Genomic DNA, 18,791 nt, shown 5'->3' on the forward strand with positions numbered 1-18,791 from the left:
CCAGACATAGGACCTAACCTGGGCATGCAGGCGAGGTCAAAAAAGCCTAGATGGGGACCAATATGCTCCATAGGTTTTATTGCCCTGCCCCATGGATTGGGACTCAATTTTGCTTGGGATTGTCTTCTGGGGCAAGGGGGGATATGCAGCCTTGAAACAAGTGACAAGCCCAGGCTGTCTGCAGGCTGAAGCCCCCCAAAATTGCACAGCCATTTTGCAGAACTAGTTGCTGACGGCTGCTCCTACTGCTGCAGAAATAAAGGGCTGTTTTGTCCCCGAACCTATACTCCTGCTTCAGATCCTTGCCCAAGTGCAAGGTTGCCAGCTTCCCAGCTGACCACTGCACCTGTGCTTCTAGCAGCATCTTGCAGAAGATGGTGATACCATTTATATCCATACCAGAGATTTCTGTAGATAAAAAGGCTGCAGAATGCATAGGGAAAGGCTGGGTTAATTCTTTTCCTGGTGATTTGGAAATTCTGCATGTTTGTTTTTCAACCACTTTCCCTTCAGGGTTGCTGGAGCTGATTTCTGTAACTGTGTATTGGGCTGCAGGAATTAGCAGGTGAAAATGTTTGGTCTTCATTGCAATGAAAAGCTTTTCTAGCTGAACAATAAATCAGTGTTAAATATACTAGAGCAGCCCAGACTGTTAGAATCATAGAATCATAGAGTTGGAAGAGACCACAAGGGCCATCGAGTCCAACCCCCTGCCAAGCAGGAAACACCATCAGAGCACTCCTGACATATGATTGTCAAGCCTCTGCTTAAAGACCTCCAAAGAAGGAGACTCCACCACACTCCTTGGCAGCAAATTCCACTGTCGAACAGCTCTTACTGTCAGGAAGTTCTTTGGCTTTCTACTAGGCGGCTGGCAACAGCTCTGTTCAGCTGGCACCAAAAATCCAACAGGCCACCCTTCCTCCAAGGATAACACATGCTTCAGGTTACGTGGAGGGACAGTGCTTGGCTCAAAGTCACCCAGGGAGCATTGTGGCTGCGAGGGGAATTGGGTCTGTGTCTCCTCAGTCCTGGTCTGACTCTCTAAACAACGATACTACACAGGAGGGGCACTATATAAGCATGTTTGCCAAGTGTGTTCTATAAGCTGGGTGCCACAGCAGAGGAGGCTGTGCCTCTGTGTGGTGGGGGCACCTGCAGAAAACCTCAGCTAATGATCTCATTACTCAGGCAGCTTTCCTTGCCGGGCTGGCACTGTGGTCTAAACCACTGAGCCTCTTGGGCTTGCTGATCAGAAGATCGGTGGTTCGAATCCCCACGATGGGGTGAGCTCCCATTGCTCAGTCCCAGCTCCTGCCAACCTAGCAGTTCGAAAGCACACCAAAAAGTGCAAGTAGATAAATAGGTACCGCTCCGGCGGGAAGGTAAAAAGCGTTTCCATGCGCTGCTCTGGTTTTGGTGTTCCGTTGCACCAGAAGCGGCTTAGTCATGCTGGCCTCATGACCCGGAAAAAAACTGTCTGCGGACAAACACTGGCTCCCTTGGCCTTTAAAGCGAGATGAGCGCCGCAACCCCAGAGTCGTCTGTGACTGGACTTAACTGTCAGGGGTCCTTTACCTTTACCTTTTTTTAAGGCTAAGACTAGCACTTTTAATTGTGATAAATGGAAAGTGAACTTCTTTCAATGTGATTTTTTAAAAATAGCACTAACACATAATATTTACATCTATCTGGACCACGAAAAACAGCCAAAGCTCCCAAAAGAGGTAAACCTACAAATCTTGCAAGAAGAGTCCAAGCATAGCGAAAAGGGCAGCAAATGAGGAGGAAGACTTGGGAGTCAGTGTTTCTAAATTTATTGGGGCTTTTACCCTCTTCCTGTTCACAAACACACACACAATCACACCTGTCTAGCAGGCACAATATATCCCAAACACTTTATTTCATCACACATGTCGGCAAATAGGGTAAGTGTATCAGATTCGGCCCTCTCTGAAAGCTGAAAACAAACTAAAATGCCATACAGTGGCATTTAGCTTCACGACAGTGTTATCCTCTTATTGGCTTTCAGCTCCAATTAGCACCCAGTTCCCATTATATCAGACTTTTTCCGAGCATCCAGCAGCGTCCATTCCGTTGGCCAGCAACATCTGATTACAGTATTGTTTCCCGTTGCACTCAGTGCTGGCTTCCTGTTGCTGAGAGAGGGGAGCATCTGTTCCAGTTTGACTCATCAGCCCAAGAGGGATTGCTCCATCCATGCCTTCTCCGTGTCCTTGGGTTCCCAAAGGCTTTTTGTTTCTGAAGACAAGCGAGAGAGATGATGGAATAAAGCTCTGCTCTGTTCCCTGAGGTCTGAAGGCACTAAGATCTCACAAGTACGCCTCTGTCTCTTTAGCCTCCCGCACAGATTTGTCGTGCTTGCTCACTTATGGCAGAGGGGATATCTGAATATCCAACATCAAATGCGAATTAGGTAATACCTTATGGACATATTAATGGCTAGGGGCTGCTGCCCCTGCTCACTCTGCCTGCCAAGCTCCTTCCTCCCACCTCCCTTTGCACCTCAACGACTCCATCACCTGTCCCCTCATGGCTATCCAGAGGCTATATATCTCCAGGTAGGAATGTTCACACCAGGCAAACCTTTCTGGGGAAATATTTTTCACAAATGAGGCTCTGCAGTCAAGAAGACCCTCTCCCTTGTCACCCCCTGTCTTGCCTTGGATGAAGGAGCACCTGGCAGAGAGACTCTCAAAATGACCTTAATACAGGTTAGTAGAAGGAAAAGCATTCTTCAAGATACCAGGTTTGGTTCCGGGGTGGGGGGGAGTTTTTAATGGTGAGCACCAGTACTTTGAATTGCGTTCAGAAATGTACTTGGGCTGCATGAATACCATGCATTTAAAGAACAGTCCCCCTGCCCCCCCCCCCAAGAATCCTGGGAGCTGTATTCAGGTAGGTAGCCGTGTTGGTCTGATGCAGTCGAAATACAGTGGTACCTTGGGTTAAGTCCTTAATTCGTTCCGGAGGTCCGTTCTTAACCTGAAACTGTTCTTAACCTGAAGCACCACTTTAGCTAATGGGGCCTCCTGCTGCTGCCGCACCGCCAGAGCACAATTTCTGTTCTCATCCTGAAGCAAAGTTCTTAACCTGAGGTACTATTTCTGGGTTAGCGGAGTCTGTAACCTGAAGCGTATGTAACCTGAAGCATGTGTAACCCGAGGTACCACTGTATATAAAAGTTTTTTTAAAAAAAATGTCCAGTAGCACCTTAGAGACCAACTAAGTTTGTTCTTGGTATAAGCTTTCGTGTGCTTGCACACTTCTTCAGATACGGGAGCTGGGATACTGAGAGCTGTAGTTTATCTTGCACACAGCTCTAATTTAAAGGTAAAGTAAAGGGACCCCTGACCATTAGGTCCAGTCGTGGCCGATTCTGGGGTTGCGGCGCTCATCTCGCTTTATTGGCCGAGGGAGCCGGCGTACAGCTTCCGGGTCATGTGGCCAGCATGACTAAGCCGCTTCTGGCGAACCAGAGCAATGCACGGAAACACCGTTTACCTTCCTGCCGGAGCTGTACCTATTTATCTACTTGCACTTTGACCTGCTTTCGAACTGCTAGGTTGGTAGGAGCAGGGACCAAGCAACGGGAGCTCACCCCGATGCGGGGATTCAAACCGCCGACTTTCTGATCAGCAACGTTCTGTGGGTTTAAGCCACAGCACCACACGACCATAAACTACAGTTCCCAGGATTCTTTGAGCGAGGAAATGCCCTTTAAGTATACGGCATAGATGCAGCCTAGATCTACACTTAGGGTTTCCTCCAAATGGCCTGATCACTGAGCGTTCACCCTGCTTCGCTTGCACTAAGCTTCCTTGCAGGTTATTGTCCAACCTATGTTGAGTATTTGTTCTGATTTATTTGTCTGCAACAATGAGCATCCACCCTGACTTGCTTCTACAGTGTTTATATGTATTCCCATTAATCTTTCTCTCATCCCACCTTTTCCAGTACATTACTTTCCAAATCGCAAAAAGTCCACTGCCATTGTTTTGAAGTTAACTTGTTATGCTAAAATGGCAAAGGACTTTAATCCAGTGTCATGGTGCAAGTCTAAATATTTGACATGCACCGGAATCCCTCCCTCAAAATGTTGACAGTCTGGAGGAACCAGTTGGGGGGGGGGGGGAGAAACCTGCTGATATCTGACTGCTTCCCTCTTTGAAGTGGAAAGCTTTATTCAAGTGATGTGCCTTGTGTGTCTACGTCACTCACCTCCCATCTTCCACATCTTCGATAGTCTCTGGCAACTGGATGTTGGTTGTCTCTGTTAGCAGAAAGGCCACCGTCCCAGACACCAGTGCCACCACACTGAATATCAAGGGAGGAAGGTATCTCCAGGTGTCATCTAGCAGCATGATCAGAGGAGCTATGGAGCTGGCCAACCGTGCTATGAATGAACAGCAGCCAACACCACTCTGCCTACAAAGGTAACGCAAAACAATTTCGATTGGAGATAAATCCATCAAACTGTTACACGCCATCCCAGTCTCTGAGCAGTGAGAGGTTCAAGGGGTTCCAGGCACTTTCCCAGAGTTTGGTTTCCTTGGAATGACGGTCAGTGGAGACTGTGATGTCTTTAGGATATATGGCTTTATTTGCACATATGTACAACCTGAGCCTAAGATGGAGGGGCTGACAGCATTCACACCCCAACAGATCTTGCTTCTCCTTTAGTAACAGCCTTGGATTCCAGCACAAATCAATCATGGGTCTGTATTTGGTTCTTTTGAAGAAGATTTGGGAAATGTAGCCTCAGAAGAAATCCCCAAAGATTTTGCTTTATGTGGAAGGTGGGTATTTCTAAATTTATCTGGTAGGAAGGAAAGCCTAGAATTAAACATAAAATTTTGATAGATATAAAAGGGAAATGAGGCTTTGCCCTGCCAGATCTGCAACTGTATAATGAGGCAGCTTGTTTGTGTTGGTTAAAAGAATGGATTGTATTGGATAATGCACATATTTCAGACCTGGAAGGCCATGATTTTAAATTTGGCTGGCATGCATGTCTTTGGTATGGGGAAGCTAAAATTTATAAGAGTTTTATGAACAGAGTTTGGGATAAATATAAAAATTTGCTAGAAAGAAAAACACCCTTATGGTTATTCCCTATTGAAGCAATTTCAATTAAGAGAGTTAATATGGATAGACAATGGGTGGCATACAGGGATTTGCTGGAATTTACAGGGAGGGAATCCAGACTGAAACCTATGGAAAACTTAAGGAGCCAAGTTACAGATTACATCATCATCAGGTACATGATATGTTCAAGTTAGACAAAAAAAGGAGGGGTTTTGGGACCAAAGCTCACAATTTGAAAAAGAACTATTACAAAAAAGGATAAACCTTTGTCCAGAATGTATAATCTTCTATTAGAATGGGGGGGGGGGGGAGACGAGCTAGTCAAAGCTTCAATGACACACTGGACAGTGGATATAGGACACATTATAGATTTAAACCACTGAGAGAAACTCTGGAAAAGTGATTTGAAATTTACTGCATGTTACACACTGAAACTATGGAATGATTCATAGATGGTACCTAACTCTGAGCAGGTTGGCTAAGATGTATAAAGTACAATCAGATATGTGTTGGAAATGTAAAGAAAGGGAGGGGACCTTTTTCATATGTGGTGGACATGTAAAAAGGTAAAAGAATATTGGGGAATGATTTATAATGAGTTGAAAAAAATGTTTAAAATTACTTTCCCCAAAAGACCAGAGTCCTTTTTCTTGGAAATAGCCCTGAGAGAAATTCATAGGTGTCAGAAAAGCCTATTTATTTATGCAAAAACAGCAGCCCAAGTTTCGTTAGCCCCAAAATGGAAAATGAGCGAGGTCCCAGAAAAAGAGGATTGGCAACTTAAGATGTTAGAATATGCAGAACTTGCAGATTTAACACATGGAATAAGAGAGCAAGAAGAACATATACTTAAAGAGAAGCGGAAAACATTTATTGAATATGTGGAAAATAATTGTACACAACTGAAAATGCTGGCAGCATTAAGATAAATTCAACACAGCGTAATTAATGTTTAAATGGTGTAAAAATGCAACACTGACTTGAATGGTTATGGTATTAGAAATGCAGGAATGGGAGAGACAGAAAATGAACCATGGAAAGAGAAGAAGGGAAGTCACTGGATATCAAAAAGTTTGTTAAAAAATTAAAAACCACCAGTGGGTCTGATTGGAGCCCAAGCCACTAACCTGACCACTGTTGGGAAAAGTTCAGCTGTGTAGAGAAAGACGGTGGTGAAAGAGGCTTCGGAGAAACCCTTGCCCAAAATGGCCACCGCCGACCGGAGATGCCCATGCTCTGAGGGAGGAAGAAACAGGAGGCGTGAAGATTTAAGGGCATTCTGGAAATGTAGGTTTTTGCAACACTCTGATGCTCTGGCAACAGATCCACCTTTAAATTAAAAAAAGACTTTTCATAGCTAGAGAAATGTACTGAAAGGTGTAGGATAAGGATAAATCAATGGGAAGACTAATTATTATTATTATTATTATTTATTTATTTATTTATTTATTTATTTATTTATTTATTTATTATTTGTATCCTACCCATCTGGCTGGGTTTCCCCAGCCACTCTGGGTGGCTCCCAATCGAATATCAAAAACACGAGACAGCATTAAACATTAAAAACTTCCCTAAACAGGGCTGCCTTCAGATGTCTTTTAAAAGTAGGATAGTTGCTTATTTCCTTGACATCTGGTGGGAGGGCGTTCCACAGGGCGGGAGCCACTACTGAGAAGGCCCTCTGCCTGGTAGGATAGTTGCTTATTTCCTTGACATTTGGTGGGAAGGCGTTCCACAGGGCGGGTGCCACTACCAAGAAGGCCCTCTGCCTGGTTCCCTGTATCCTCACTTCTCGCAGTGAGGGAACCGCCAGAAGGCCCTCGGCGCTGGATCTCAGTGTTAAACCGGGATGAATGTGCAAAAAAGAGTACAACCTCCGCATAATCTTTGTGCAAAGAAATCAAGGATGGCTCAACGTCTTCTGAAGGAGCCCCGGGAGGCAAGTGATGCTGCTGCAGCTCATGTAATGACTAGGAGGATGCTCAGTGATGCTGTGATGCTGCAGAACTGGCCAGATGAGCCTCTCACCTGCAGGGATGGCTGCATTCAGAGCAATCATGCCTCCCGTTCCAATCAGAGTCCATGCCTGACAATGCCTGCGGCCGATGCGGTCCAAGACAACATACACACTGACTTTGGCAGGGATCTCAATGGCCCCAAAGATAAAATGTGTCACGTACGGATCCAAGCTGAAACCGCTGATGTTTAGACTGATGCCGTAGTAGGTGAACGCTACACCAAACCTGCAAGGAAAACAGAGACGACTTAGGTTCAGCAGCTAGGAATATCAGGATCAGCCCTTGCAAGCCAAAGTTGACAGGTGGATGGGCAATCGCGGGATGCCTTTATGGCATCACGTGATTGACAGGTGTCCTGCCCACCAGTCCAAATCTTGTTCAGTTTGAGTGTGTGAACGAACTCCCTGCAGGACTCAGCAGGGTTGCTCTCCCTCGCATCAGTCAATGTGTGAGTGCAGAGGAGAGGGAGAGACCCTGATTAGTGCTGGGCTCAGGTACACAGAGTTCCCTTGTGCATCTGTCCATTGCTAGTTGATGTGTAGAGAGAGCAATCCTGTCTAGTGCTGGGTTATTGCTTTGGGCAATGCCCCCAAACACCAAAACAAATAAGTCGAGTGCAGCAGTTTGGAGCCCAATTTCCCCTAATTTATCAGATTTATGCGACTTTATGGGGAGGGGAAGGGCTGGAATTGATGTTGTTTGAGGGTAATACTACCTGGGCTACGCAAATGAAATGGAATTGCAAACAGTGGAAAATGCACGCAATAAACTCCAGTCCAAAACTTGTTAGTTTCTCCAGGCTCACTGCTCAGGTATGTGTGTGTGTTTGTGTGTGCAGGGGAAAGGCCAGTTCCATTGGGGATGTAAAGCTCCAGAGAGTCAGGATTGCACACAGCCACCAACTATGTCAACAGTCATTTGGAATTACTCATTCCCAGTTGAGGTAGCGTTACAAAGCGAGATGACATCTGAAGGAACTGTGCTCCATTTGTGGTGGGAGTTTCATAAATCACCGCAAACTAGCATTTGGAAAATGTATGTTGACACCGGAGAAAGCACAGCAATACGATGGTTTGCATTCCTCCTTTGATGTAAAATATTGCACACTCGCCCAAGGAAGACAATAAACATCTAATCTGACTTCCAAAAAAAAAACCAACATAGGAAAGCCTGTCTACAGATAATGTTACTCTGCAGCTTAATTCCCACCACAATTAACTGCAACGCCTTCCAAGAAAGAAAACTGGCTCCATCTCTTTCAAAGTCGGGAAATAAGCACAGTCATCAGTTTTTGTTCATACCATACGACGACAGAACACAAGGTGGTCTTCCTCAGCTTGGGAGTCTTCACCAGGTGCCAGTAGAAATAGGTCCTTGACTCCTCTATGGTCAGTGTCCTCCGCAGGACCTACATTCACCGCAAAGGAAGAGGGGAAATACCCCTCAGTGCTGTTTTGCAAAGGCTAGATCCCATCATGACATCAGAGAGGAACTCATTCTCCTAGGATGGAGGCAGGGGGTTGGACTAGACCCTTTGGGTCCCTTCCAACTCTACAATTCTATGATTCTATGATTATGTAGCCAAGATGGTACCATCTGTGCACACGAGGGAGATTGTCAGCATGCTTCAGAGAACCCCCAAAGCCTACAGGAGCATGAAAAATAAATTTTGAGGGAGGGAGGGAGGGATCCCAAACTGAGCCATATTACAGAGTTTTGAGCATTTCACGGGTACAGAAGGCTGGCTGTGGGAGCTTAGGAAGACTCCTTACGCTGAGTCAGGTCATTGGTCCACCTAGGTGGTAGAAGGGTCAAGTTGTTGTTGGTTGAACCTGTTTATATGATTTTGTAATTTGGTGTGTCGCTTTTCGCTCTTTGTTTTTATGGCTTGGTTCCCAGCTCTAGGACTGGAAACACTCAATGAAGAGCGGGCTATAAATACTGTGTATAAATATATGCAAATTGACTAGCATCGCCTACACAAGCAGGCTTCAGCTCTCCAGGGTCTCAGCCTGACCTGGAGAGGTCGGGGATTGAACCTGGAGCCTTGTTGCATGGTAGGCAAGTGCTCTACCACTGAGCCACCTATTGGAGGGCAAGCATGGAAGACAGGAAAAGAGAGATAACAGAGTACTAGATTGGCTGGCTTGTTGGAACCCTGAGCAGGAACCCTCCACACCACATCATTTTGTTGCGGGTCTTACTCGTTGTGGTTGTTTTCTAGAAGACCCCTTGCACTCACGTCTGGAGTTATCTTGGAGTCAAACTCTTTCTTGCCATTGACTTTGGCACATCTGGAAAGATAGCCATGCGCTGCCTCCACCTCCTTCTTTGTCAAGAGCCACCGGGCAGATTCTGGGAGCCACCTGGCAAGGGACAAACAAGGCGTTTTGTAGATCAAGTGGGGTTGCTGCATCTGGGATTGCTGCAGATGAGGAAAACATCATCTCTATGCACACACTCCTGCCCCTGTGAGCTCCTGCGAGCAGTCAAGGCAAGATAGGGTGAGTGGCATTGACACTTTGGTTCTCAAAGTTACCAGGAAGAAGAGGTAAAGAGTACAAGAAAGAAGAACCTAGGGAAGTTGAAGAAAGGGCATAGCTGACAAGATGTGGTTGGGTGTGCAGGAAACCTTTCAAAGTCCTTGGTGAATATTAGGGTTTGGAGGATGAAGTGTAGGTGGGTTCCCATGAGGCAAGATGCAGTGATAACAGCAAGAACCTTAATTGAACTACATAACTGAGAAACAGGGACAAAGCAACTGCTTATATACATTCCTGAAAGCCTGGGCCACTCCCACTCCCAACGTGATTGGCTGCCTAAACTTCCAAGCTGCGAATCACGACTAAGAGTTCAAGGGCCAATGGCAGAGGCCCAAATTCTGAATGTTCTGTGACTGGACATCATGTATCGAATCAGGAGCTCTGAATCCTTAGTCCAGACTCAAGCTCAGGCAAACCCAGACCACTGAATACATAACAGAGGAGTTCCACAGTCACTCACCACCAAATGACGATGCTGAGGAGGCAGGGAGAGGTGACAGCCAACAGGAGCCAACGCCACGTCCGAATCAGGTAGGCCACAAGCGCCAAGAGCATGTACCCAAGAGACCAGGAAATGCCGCTGATGGTGCCGCAGAAGGTGCGATGCTTGACGTCAGTCCATTCTACAGCTGGAAGTTAATATACCGCAGCAGCTCTCAACGTTTGGACTCAGTTCACCTTCAACACAATCACAGTCAACCCCATAAACTCTAGCTGCAACGACTCAGCAGCCAAAGCTGCACTCCCTGCTCAACATTAGGGTGGGGCAAGAGGGGCAAAGCCACCCTACTCCCTCCCTATGATCAAAGACCCTTCCATATTTTGAATCCATGGAGGAAATTGCCACCCACGGGATGCTATCCTGATCAGATGCAACAGATTGCAGAGGGTGGGGACAGAAGTTTGCTGCAGCTAGTACAGTCATACCTCGGGTTACAGACGCTTTGGGCTGCGTGGTTTCGGGTTGTGCACCACACCAAACCCAGAAGTACTGGAACGGGTTACTTCCAGGTTTCGGTGCTTGCACATGGGCAGAAGCGCTAAATCGCACTTTGCGCATGCACAGAAGCGCCAAATCACAGCCCGCGCATGCGCAAATGCGCAGGTCACAGGTTGCAAATGCTGTGGGTTGCGAACGTGCCTCCCGCACGGATCACGTTCGAAACCCGAGCATCCATTGTAATCTTCGCAAAAGGAAGACAGCCATAAAGCAACCTTTCTAAGAGTGGTTTGACCATTGATCCCTCTCCAGAGGGAACTCTAGCTCTGTGAGGGGAACAGGGCTTTCCTAGCAACTCTCAACAAAAGCTACATTTCCCAGGATTCTGTAGGAGAAGCTACGGCTGTTTCAAATGCCGTGGTACTTGCTTTAAACGTAAGGTTTAGATGGGGCCAGAGAGAAAGAGGGTGCCCACGATCACTATTCCCATCTGCAGTGTCAACATGCGGAGGCATCTGGCCTGAAATGGAAAGAAATCGCCTCTCATCTCGGAACCTCTCACCTAATATCAAGGAGATGATGGACACACCTGTGAGTCCCATCCCGCAGAGCGACCTCATGATGATGAACATCAGGTAAGACTCTGAAAACGCAGCCAGGGCCCCAAAGAACATCGTGGAAAGGAAAGACAGCAGAAGCATCCGCCTCCGGCCAAACCTAGGAAGCCAAAAGTAAACCAGCAGCACCTGTTTCCGTTCCAGTCAGAATGCCAGAAGAATTGCCTTGCCAGGTAAGGCCGCAGCCTGCACATCTCTCCAATGTCATTCACAGCATCTAAGCTTGCCTTCGTCTAGCACAGGGGTTGACATCCTTCCTAGGCCCATGGATACCTTTGTGTTTCTGGGGAAGTGGCATGAGTGCTTCCCCTTCTTGCTTACCTCCCCTTCTTGAAATGAGCTCACCCCCCCCACCCAGAAAGACAGGGGGAGAAATGCTAGAGGGATTTCCTTATATGTGTTGAGAACATAAGGGGCAAAAGAAGCCAATGCTTCCTTGCTGTCTTTTGAGCATTAATATCTCACTCGCTCCATCCTTCTCAATACAAGCTAACAGTGACTTCTTGTGGATAAATGAGCGCATCGCAAGTCATCCGAAATGGCAGTTTCCATATGACACAATATTTGTGTGTGTGTGTGTGTGTGTGTGTGTGGAGAGAGACTTCATTAAAATCACTCCAATATATGATTACAGTTGCGAGATTGTTATATGCACAAAGATGGAAAGCTACAGCCCGACCTACTATAAAGGAATGGCTGATGGCAAAGTTGACGTGTCCAGTTAGAGAAAAATCAATACTGACATTTATTCAAGACTGGAAACTTCTTGTGGACTTTTTGCATGAAAGAGAAAATGAACTTGTAATATTTGGATTTGAAGATTGAAAAAATACTGGTTTATAGAAGATAGAATGGTTGGGTGTTAATGAGTCAATACTATGTTTTGCTGCAGGACAGAGAACCGGAAGTCTTTTCATCTTTCTTTATTCTTTTCTCTCCTTTTCTTTTCTTCGCTTTTCCTTTCTTCCTTTATTTCTTTTTAAATTTGTAATATGTATTTTTTTGCTGCCTCTGTTCTTTTTTAGACTATGTATATTTCAGAATATTATATTTCAGAATATTATATGTGTATTTCAGAATATTATAGAAATATGGGTATTAATTTTTGTATATATTTGGACAAGTGAAGAAAGAAAGAAAGAAAGAAAGAAAGAAAGAAAGAAAGAAAGAAAGAAAGAAAGAAAGAAAGAAAGAAAGAAAGAAAGAAATGGTTTATCTCACAAAGAACCAGGAAGATTTCCCCCAGTTTGCCGTAGCTGGTAAACTTTGTTAAAAAAGTCATAATAAATAACAAGATGAAATACAAAAAAATAATAATTGAAAGATGATCCAAAAAGAACTCCCTTAAGAGAATCAAGTCTTTTTGTCTTAAGACAGTCTTCAAAAGAATCTCCCCGCCCCCATTTTTTAAAAAATAACTCCAGTAGCACCTTAAAGACCAACTAAGTATAAGCTTTCTAGGTATGAGCTTTCGTGTGTATACACACTTCTTCAGATACTCTGAAGCAGAGGCCGCTACAACATATTCCTAGAGTGGCTTCAGAACCAATCCCTCTCCCCAGGGACTCTGGGAATTATATCTCTGTGAGGGGAAGAGGAATCCTAACAACCCTCTCGGCACCCTTAGCAAACTACATTTCCCAGGATTCTTTGGGGGAAGAGCGGGAACAACTATCGCTGGAAGACAAATGTACAATGTCATGCATGCCGCAGTTTTTGTTACCTTTTTCATGTTGGTCCCGCTGCTGTTTCTTGATAGAGAGGATTTGAGCTTTTTGAAATAGTACAAAAAACCTACAAAACCCATAGATAAAGATGATGGCGAGAGGAGGGTGCCTCAATGCCTCCTTTGTACATGATTACATAAGAAGAGTCTTGTCCGAGGCCTATCTTACCCACTCCTGTTGCCCACAGGGCGCATCCCACAAACAGGCTCTGAGCACAGGAGTCCTCTCAGATCGTTTCTACACTTTAATCCTGGCTGCAGGATCAAATGATCATGGCTAGCAGCCATTAACACCACTTTCAATTCTCTGAAGAAATAGGAGGTGGTACTAGGGCTTTTTCCTCAGCCAGAACTCACTAGAATTCAGTTCCGGCGCCTCTCAAGTGGGCGCCATTGGAATTACAAGAGAATGAGGGAGGCGTTCATGGAGAGTTCCTGCATCTCTGGAAAAAATAGTGTTATTAATGGCCTCTAGTCAGCTTTCGCTCTTTTATTCAGTGCACGCTGCGCACTGAACTGCAGCAACAATCAATGTGCATTGATTTTTAGCACAGTAATATATATATATATATCTCCAACATGCATTGATTTCTACTTCCTGTCCACCCCCTACTGTCTCCCTTTAATACGATGGTCAGGACCTAATCAAGGGGTTCTAAGGCTCCATCCAGGACCAGCGAAAGTGTGCAAATGAGTTTTCCAGAGTTCCACTCCTGGCCTGACTCCACAGATTATGCTGGAAGATCATAGTCTTCTTTCTTCATGGAGCAAGGGCAGAGGCATGCTCATTAATATTTTTTTCAAAATGGCACTTTGCTTTCTCAGAGTCGGTCCTTCTTGGTGGAAAGGTGGAACGGAGTCATGCCTTGGTCCAGTGATTGTGGTAGTATCTGGAGCCAGCCTGGGTAGGGACCTCCCCCGACCCACTGAGAGAGCTCATTAACATAGCCCTGGGCACAAACCTCAAAAAAAAAAGAAAGGAGAGATCTGGCTTAACTCCGTGAGGTGAGACAACCAGGGGAAACCTTTCTTTTGGAGGAGCGAACCTGAGTTGTAAGCATGTTTGTAATGGAAGAAATGGGATTAAGTGAAGGAAATGTCAATTTTGAGTGGGATTGGCGTAGGAAATGAATTAGGAGGGGGAAGAAACTGAGTGGGAAATAGATCTGCAAAGAGACAGTATTTTATTTAGAGGTATGGCAGAGGTGTTCAGGGGCTGATTGCATCAAAAGAAGTGGAGTTCTGAACAGCACTCAGGGGCACCATGATGTCTTCCCCGCCATCCATCCCAGTGCCCACCAAGTTTTCTTCCAATTGAGGTGGGTTTAGGATTATTCCCGTGGAGGGTTGATAGGAAAAGGTTGTCTGTTTCGGGGGGTGGGGTGAGGAGGGAAGTAGTTGCCCAAGGTTGTACAGTTTGAAAATTCATATACGTCTTTGTAATTAAAGATTTATCTACCTAAGACTTGGCAGTGAGACAGGTGAGGCAGAGATGGGCAAAAAGTGGATCAGAGATGTACTGGCAGCTCTCAGAGCACTTGCAGCAGATCAGCAAATATCCTCATTTGTTTAAGAATAGCAACAATAAATAATCTCCACACACCCCCAGGCAAAAACCCCACACATCTAAGTTAGGCTCCAAGTTGAAGAAAGCTATGAGTGAAAACCAGAAGTTGATTTTTGTGTGGGAAAGGACTGTGGTCCTTCAGGGCTGAAACTGAAAACAAAATATTGGGTTGAGTATGTGCCCAGAGGCAACATATTCCTCGATTCCAATAATTATGCTGCTTTTTACCCTGGCCCTGTTGGTGGACTTCGAGATAATAATAATAAAAAAGAACCACAGTAGATCCCACACGCCAGAAGTCTGTCTCCCATGCACCAAAGACCAAAAGTAAACTCTACTCACCTGTCAGACAAGTAGCCAAAAAGTACAGACCCCAAAGTAACACCAATGAAGAAAAAGGTAGCAATTGCCTGGTTCATGCCTTTCTTCTCACACACCAGATCCCACTGGAAGGAAGTATCATGGATTGTAATTAAGGTGACCCAGATTCAAAACAGGAATAGCTGGGCAGAAGAGGGGATTTCAGCTGGAGTAGTTTGCATGAGAAGCCAACCAAGCCCAAAGAGTGCTCTCTAATGGTTCCTCATAAACAACTTGGATGACAACTTGGATGATAAACAACTTGGATGACAAAACAAATTGGGGGGGGGTGCTCATCCAATTTGCAGATGGCACCAAACTGGGAGGGGTGGCTAATGCTGCAGAGGGCAGAATCAGGATTCAAGATGACCTTAACAGATTGGAGAACAGGGCTCGAGCTAACAAAATGTCAGGTTTTACTGGCTGCACAAATTTAAAATGGAGGACACCTGGCTGACATGTGAAAAGGGGGTCTTAGTAAACCACAAGCTTAACACAAGTCAACAGTGTGATGCAGCAGCAAAAAAAAGCTAATGCTATTCCAGGCTACATCACAGGGGCTCGTCCTCTTTCTCACCCGGATCCTTTCATTGCAATAGAAGTACGGTACATCAAAAGCTTACCTCAGTGGCCGTGGTTGATGCATATTGTGAGGAATCGTAGACCCAGCCATGCTGGCAGCTCAGGATTGATGAGGCGTTGTCCAGCTCCCAGGAAGAATTTGCCAGCAACTGAAGCTGTGGCCTAGAAAACATCTTGCAGGGGCTCAGTGTCCCGTCAGGCTCTCTTGGGAGGCCAACGGAGAAGACCTCATCCTGGCTGAGATTGGAAGTGCCAGCAAAGGCTGGAAGCGCACAGTGGTGAGATGGAGAGGCAGAGATGAAATTGTGGAGCAGGAAGTGCATGGGGATCATCAGCCTGGGAATGCAAAGCATCAAGAAGACCAGGATCTGGTATCTCCCAAAGCCATCCACCTCCCGGAGGACATCCTCAAACATCATCGTGCTAGGGAGGGAGGTTTGGTACAGAGCAAACGCCTGTGCACTGTACAAACAGACCGAGCGACTGGGGAGAAGCTCCAGCCATTTAGCAATTAAGTACCTTAGCGAAGCAAGTTTAACATGGCAGTTTCACAGAAAAACAAGTGGCCTTACAAGACCGAACCCTATCAAGTCATGTGGTTCAGGAGAGACAATCCCTTAATGGCGAGCTCACAAGAGCGGTATTGTATTCTTTTCAGCTTCTTGGAGGAAAATATAGAGCCCAAGGCAGACAGAAGCGAGGAATCTAACCTCTTGAACTGATAAGCAGCTCTTGAAATAACTGGATCCAGCCTATATTCCTGGTTGTAGAGTTAATGTAGTACCAGTAAGAACTATTATAAGTGCTTACGCACCAACACTGGATGCCGATGAAGAGGTTAAAGAAAATTTTTACTCTCAGCTGGATACCGTCCTATCAGAGATAAAAGAGGTTTAAAGACTTTCTCAAGGCAAATCTAAAAAAAAATGTAGTATAAGCACCAACCAAAGGTTACATGGGCTTTGAAGACACTTGAACTCAGGACGCAAGGGAGAAACGTGCTAAGAGGAAGGCACGCTTGGCAAATCCACAGCGTGATCAACTCCCGCCTGAAAACCAATGTCGTGTTGATCCAGAATTGGCCTCCACAGTCACTTACAGACTCATTGTTAAAATCGTGTTTATGGAAGACAATCTTACTTGGCTGTGAGTGATCGCCCAAGAAGAAACAGTAAGAGAGCAAAAGTGTTCAGATGGCATGGGCATGGGCAGCTGTTGTTGTTGTTGTTGTTGTTGTTGTTGTTGTTGTTGTTGTTGTTACTAGTTCGTAAAGGTAAAGGTACCCCTGACGGTTACATCCAGTCACGGACGACTCTGGGGTTGTGGAGCTCATCTCGCTCTATAGGCCGAGGGGGCCAGCGTTTGTCCGCAGACAGCTTCTGGATCATGTGGATTAAGCAGTCTATATGTGTGTGTTTTTCCTAATTAAATAAAAGCCAGCCTTCTCTCAGAGACAAACATTGTTAATGTGAAAGAAGGAACTGCAACAAAGTGTTGCTGAGTCATTACCTGTTTCTTTTCCCCAACCAGAGTTCCACCCACTCCATCATATCCCTGCAGTTTTCCTCCTCGCCTCCCAATAGTCAGTCAGCACCCCATGTTCTCACTGGTATTTCCACCCACTTTTTAAAATAAAAAAACCCATGGGCATACCTCAGAGTCTGCCAGGTTTCCTTGCTTGTGCCCTAGTGGGTTTTGCTACATAAGGACATGTATGGAAAGTTTGGAGCTGGCATTAGTATATACTAGAACGGATGAAGCATCGTTAGCCTATTTAAAATACTGGTACTGTACAGGAAAAAGCAGGGAATGAACTCTAGTCTCTTCTATAGAGAGACCCTTCTGCATCTCATCACCCAGAATTGATTCATTCTTGCCACCAGGGACCAGGAGAGTGGCTGTTTGCAAACCTTTTTATTATTATTTTTAATTCATTTCTTGTACCCCAGCCACTCAGGGCAGCTTCCAACGAAATACAAAGAAGCACAACGAAATCTCAATCATTAAAAGCTTCCCGAAAGAGGTCAGCCATATTTAGGTGTCTACCTTATTTAAAGCATTCTTCTCTTTAGAATCTGGTGAATGTATTAGAAACGTAAACTATGTTATAAATCAGCCTGGAGAAGAGATGATCATACGTCCATATCATTGGGAGTTATCCTTCCACCAACAGGCTAAAACCTTCTTATTCAGAAAACTAAGGCATAGTCAAAGCTGAGCACTGGACTATTGCCAGGGCAAACGGTAATGCTGGTTCGAAATGTGTTTCAATGTATTTTAACTATTTGTTAATTTATTGACAAATTTATTAACAAATACTTAATTTATTAAATTATTAAATTATTAATTATTAATTAATTTATTAATTTATCAATTTATCAATTAATTTATTACTATTTGTTATTTAACTGGTTTGTTTTATTATTCTGAATTTTATAACAAAGTTTTTAAATGTTGTAAGCCACCTTGGACCCGAGTTTGTGAGAAAAGCAGGATATAAATGCATTTAATAATAATAACTTTCAAGTTACCTTCGGTGTCGAAAATGGGACTGCCTGTAGGGATGGTGGGGGAATCCAGTTTGATTCATATTTAATGGATGGTATTGTTCAGAGTAGACCCATCAAAATGAATGAACATGACAAAGTTAGGTCCATTGATTTCAATGGGGTCTACTCTGAGTAAAGCTTACCTGAATACCACCCAATCGGAATCTCTCTATTTCACACCTTCCAAAACAACACACTAACCCAAATGTCTCACCATCCATCAAAACTCACTTGAGGGGTCTTGAGGGGTTGTAGACCCCACAAGGAAGATATACAGCCCAACAGCTCAATGACCTGTTGTAACTTAGCCCCCTCTACAGTGACTGCTTTGAGATTTTCTACAATCAAGCAATATATAAATTTTATGGGGGGAAATAAGTATATAAGTGGCACAGGTGGCAGATTTTCTATCCTGAGGGAAGGGTCTTGAGACTAACATTCCTGTGACTTTGAACCCAGGACTAGCAATTCGGATCTTTTGAGGAGTGACGAATCAAAGCAAATCACACTTGAGGTAATTTGTTCCTCCAAAAATTCTGCACTAGTGAATGCAGAAGGTCCAGCTGTTCACCGGCACTACACACCGTTCCAGGCCAGAACTTTCCCCCTCTTCAAGTGCCTCACAACTTCACCCATATGAGCTATTTCAAACTGAAACTGGAACACCTAAATCTCAGGCACATAATTCCAACAGGTGAAGAACCAGCTATTCATTCAGCTGGGCCTGTCACACATCGGTAATGGCACACCCTCCTGAATTAAATCTCGCCATGTGACCTG

General features: G+C 44.9%; 1 protein-coding gene across 3 annotated transcripts; it reads right to left on the reverse strand.

The window, feature by feature from the left end:
- Positions 1-1,872: 1,872 nt before the first annotated feature.
- On the reverse strand, positions 1,873-16,223 carry LOC308584011 (solute carrier family 22 member 7-like). 3 transcript variants are annotated; one of them, XM_081188628.1, is made up of 10 exons: positions 15,504-16,184; positions 14,863-14,966; positions 11,173-11,327; positions 10,131-10,299; positions 9,370-9,493; positions 8,429-8,535; positions 7,138-7,352; positions 6,237-6,345; positions 4,243-4,449; positions 1,873-2,262 (listed from the first exon to the last, which is right to left on the reverse strand). In XM_081188628.1, the coding sequence occupies exons 1-10, from the start codon at positions 15,879-15,881 to the stop codon at positions 2,061-2,063; spliced, it is 1,770 nt and encodes a 589-aa protein (XP_081044754.1). In that variant the 5' UTR covers positions 15,882-16,184; the 3' UTR covers positions 1,873-2,060. The 3 variants fall into 3 exon arrangements, with proteins under 3 accessions (XP_081044754.1, XP_081044756.1, XP_081044755.1); XM_081188630.1 differs by lacking the exon at positions 1,873-2,262 and adding an exon at positions 2,269-2,408 and having other exon boundaries at positions 15,504-16,199; XM_081188629.1 differs by lacking the exons at positions 1,873-2,262; positions 4,243-4,449; positions 6,237-6,345 and adding an exon at positions 6,693-7,067 and having other exon boundaries at positions 7,118-7,352; positions 15,504-16,223.
- Positions 16,224-18,791: the final 2,568 nt, after the last annotated feature.

This window comes from Podarcis bocagei (assembly GCF_964188305.1).
Source record: "Podarcis bocagei genome assembly, chromosome: 3".
NCBI lineage: Eukaryota > Metazoa > Chordata > Lepidosauria > Squamata > Lacertidae > Podarcis > Podarcis bocagei.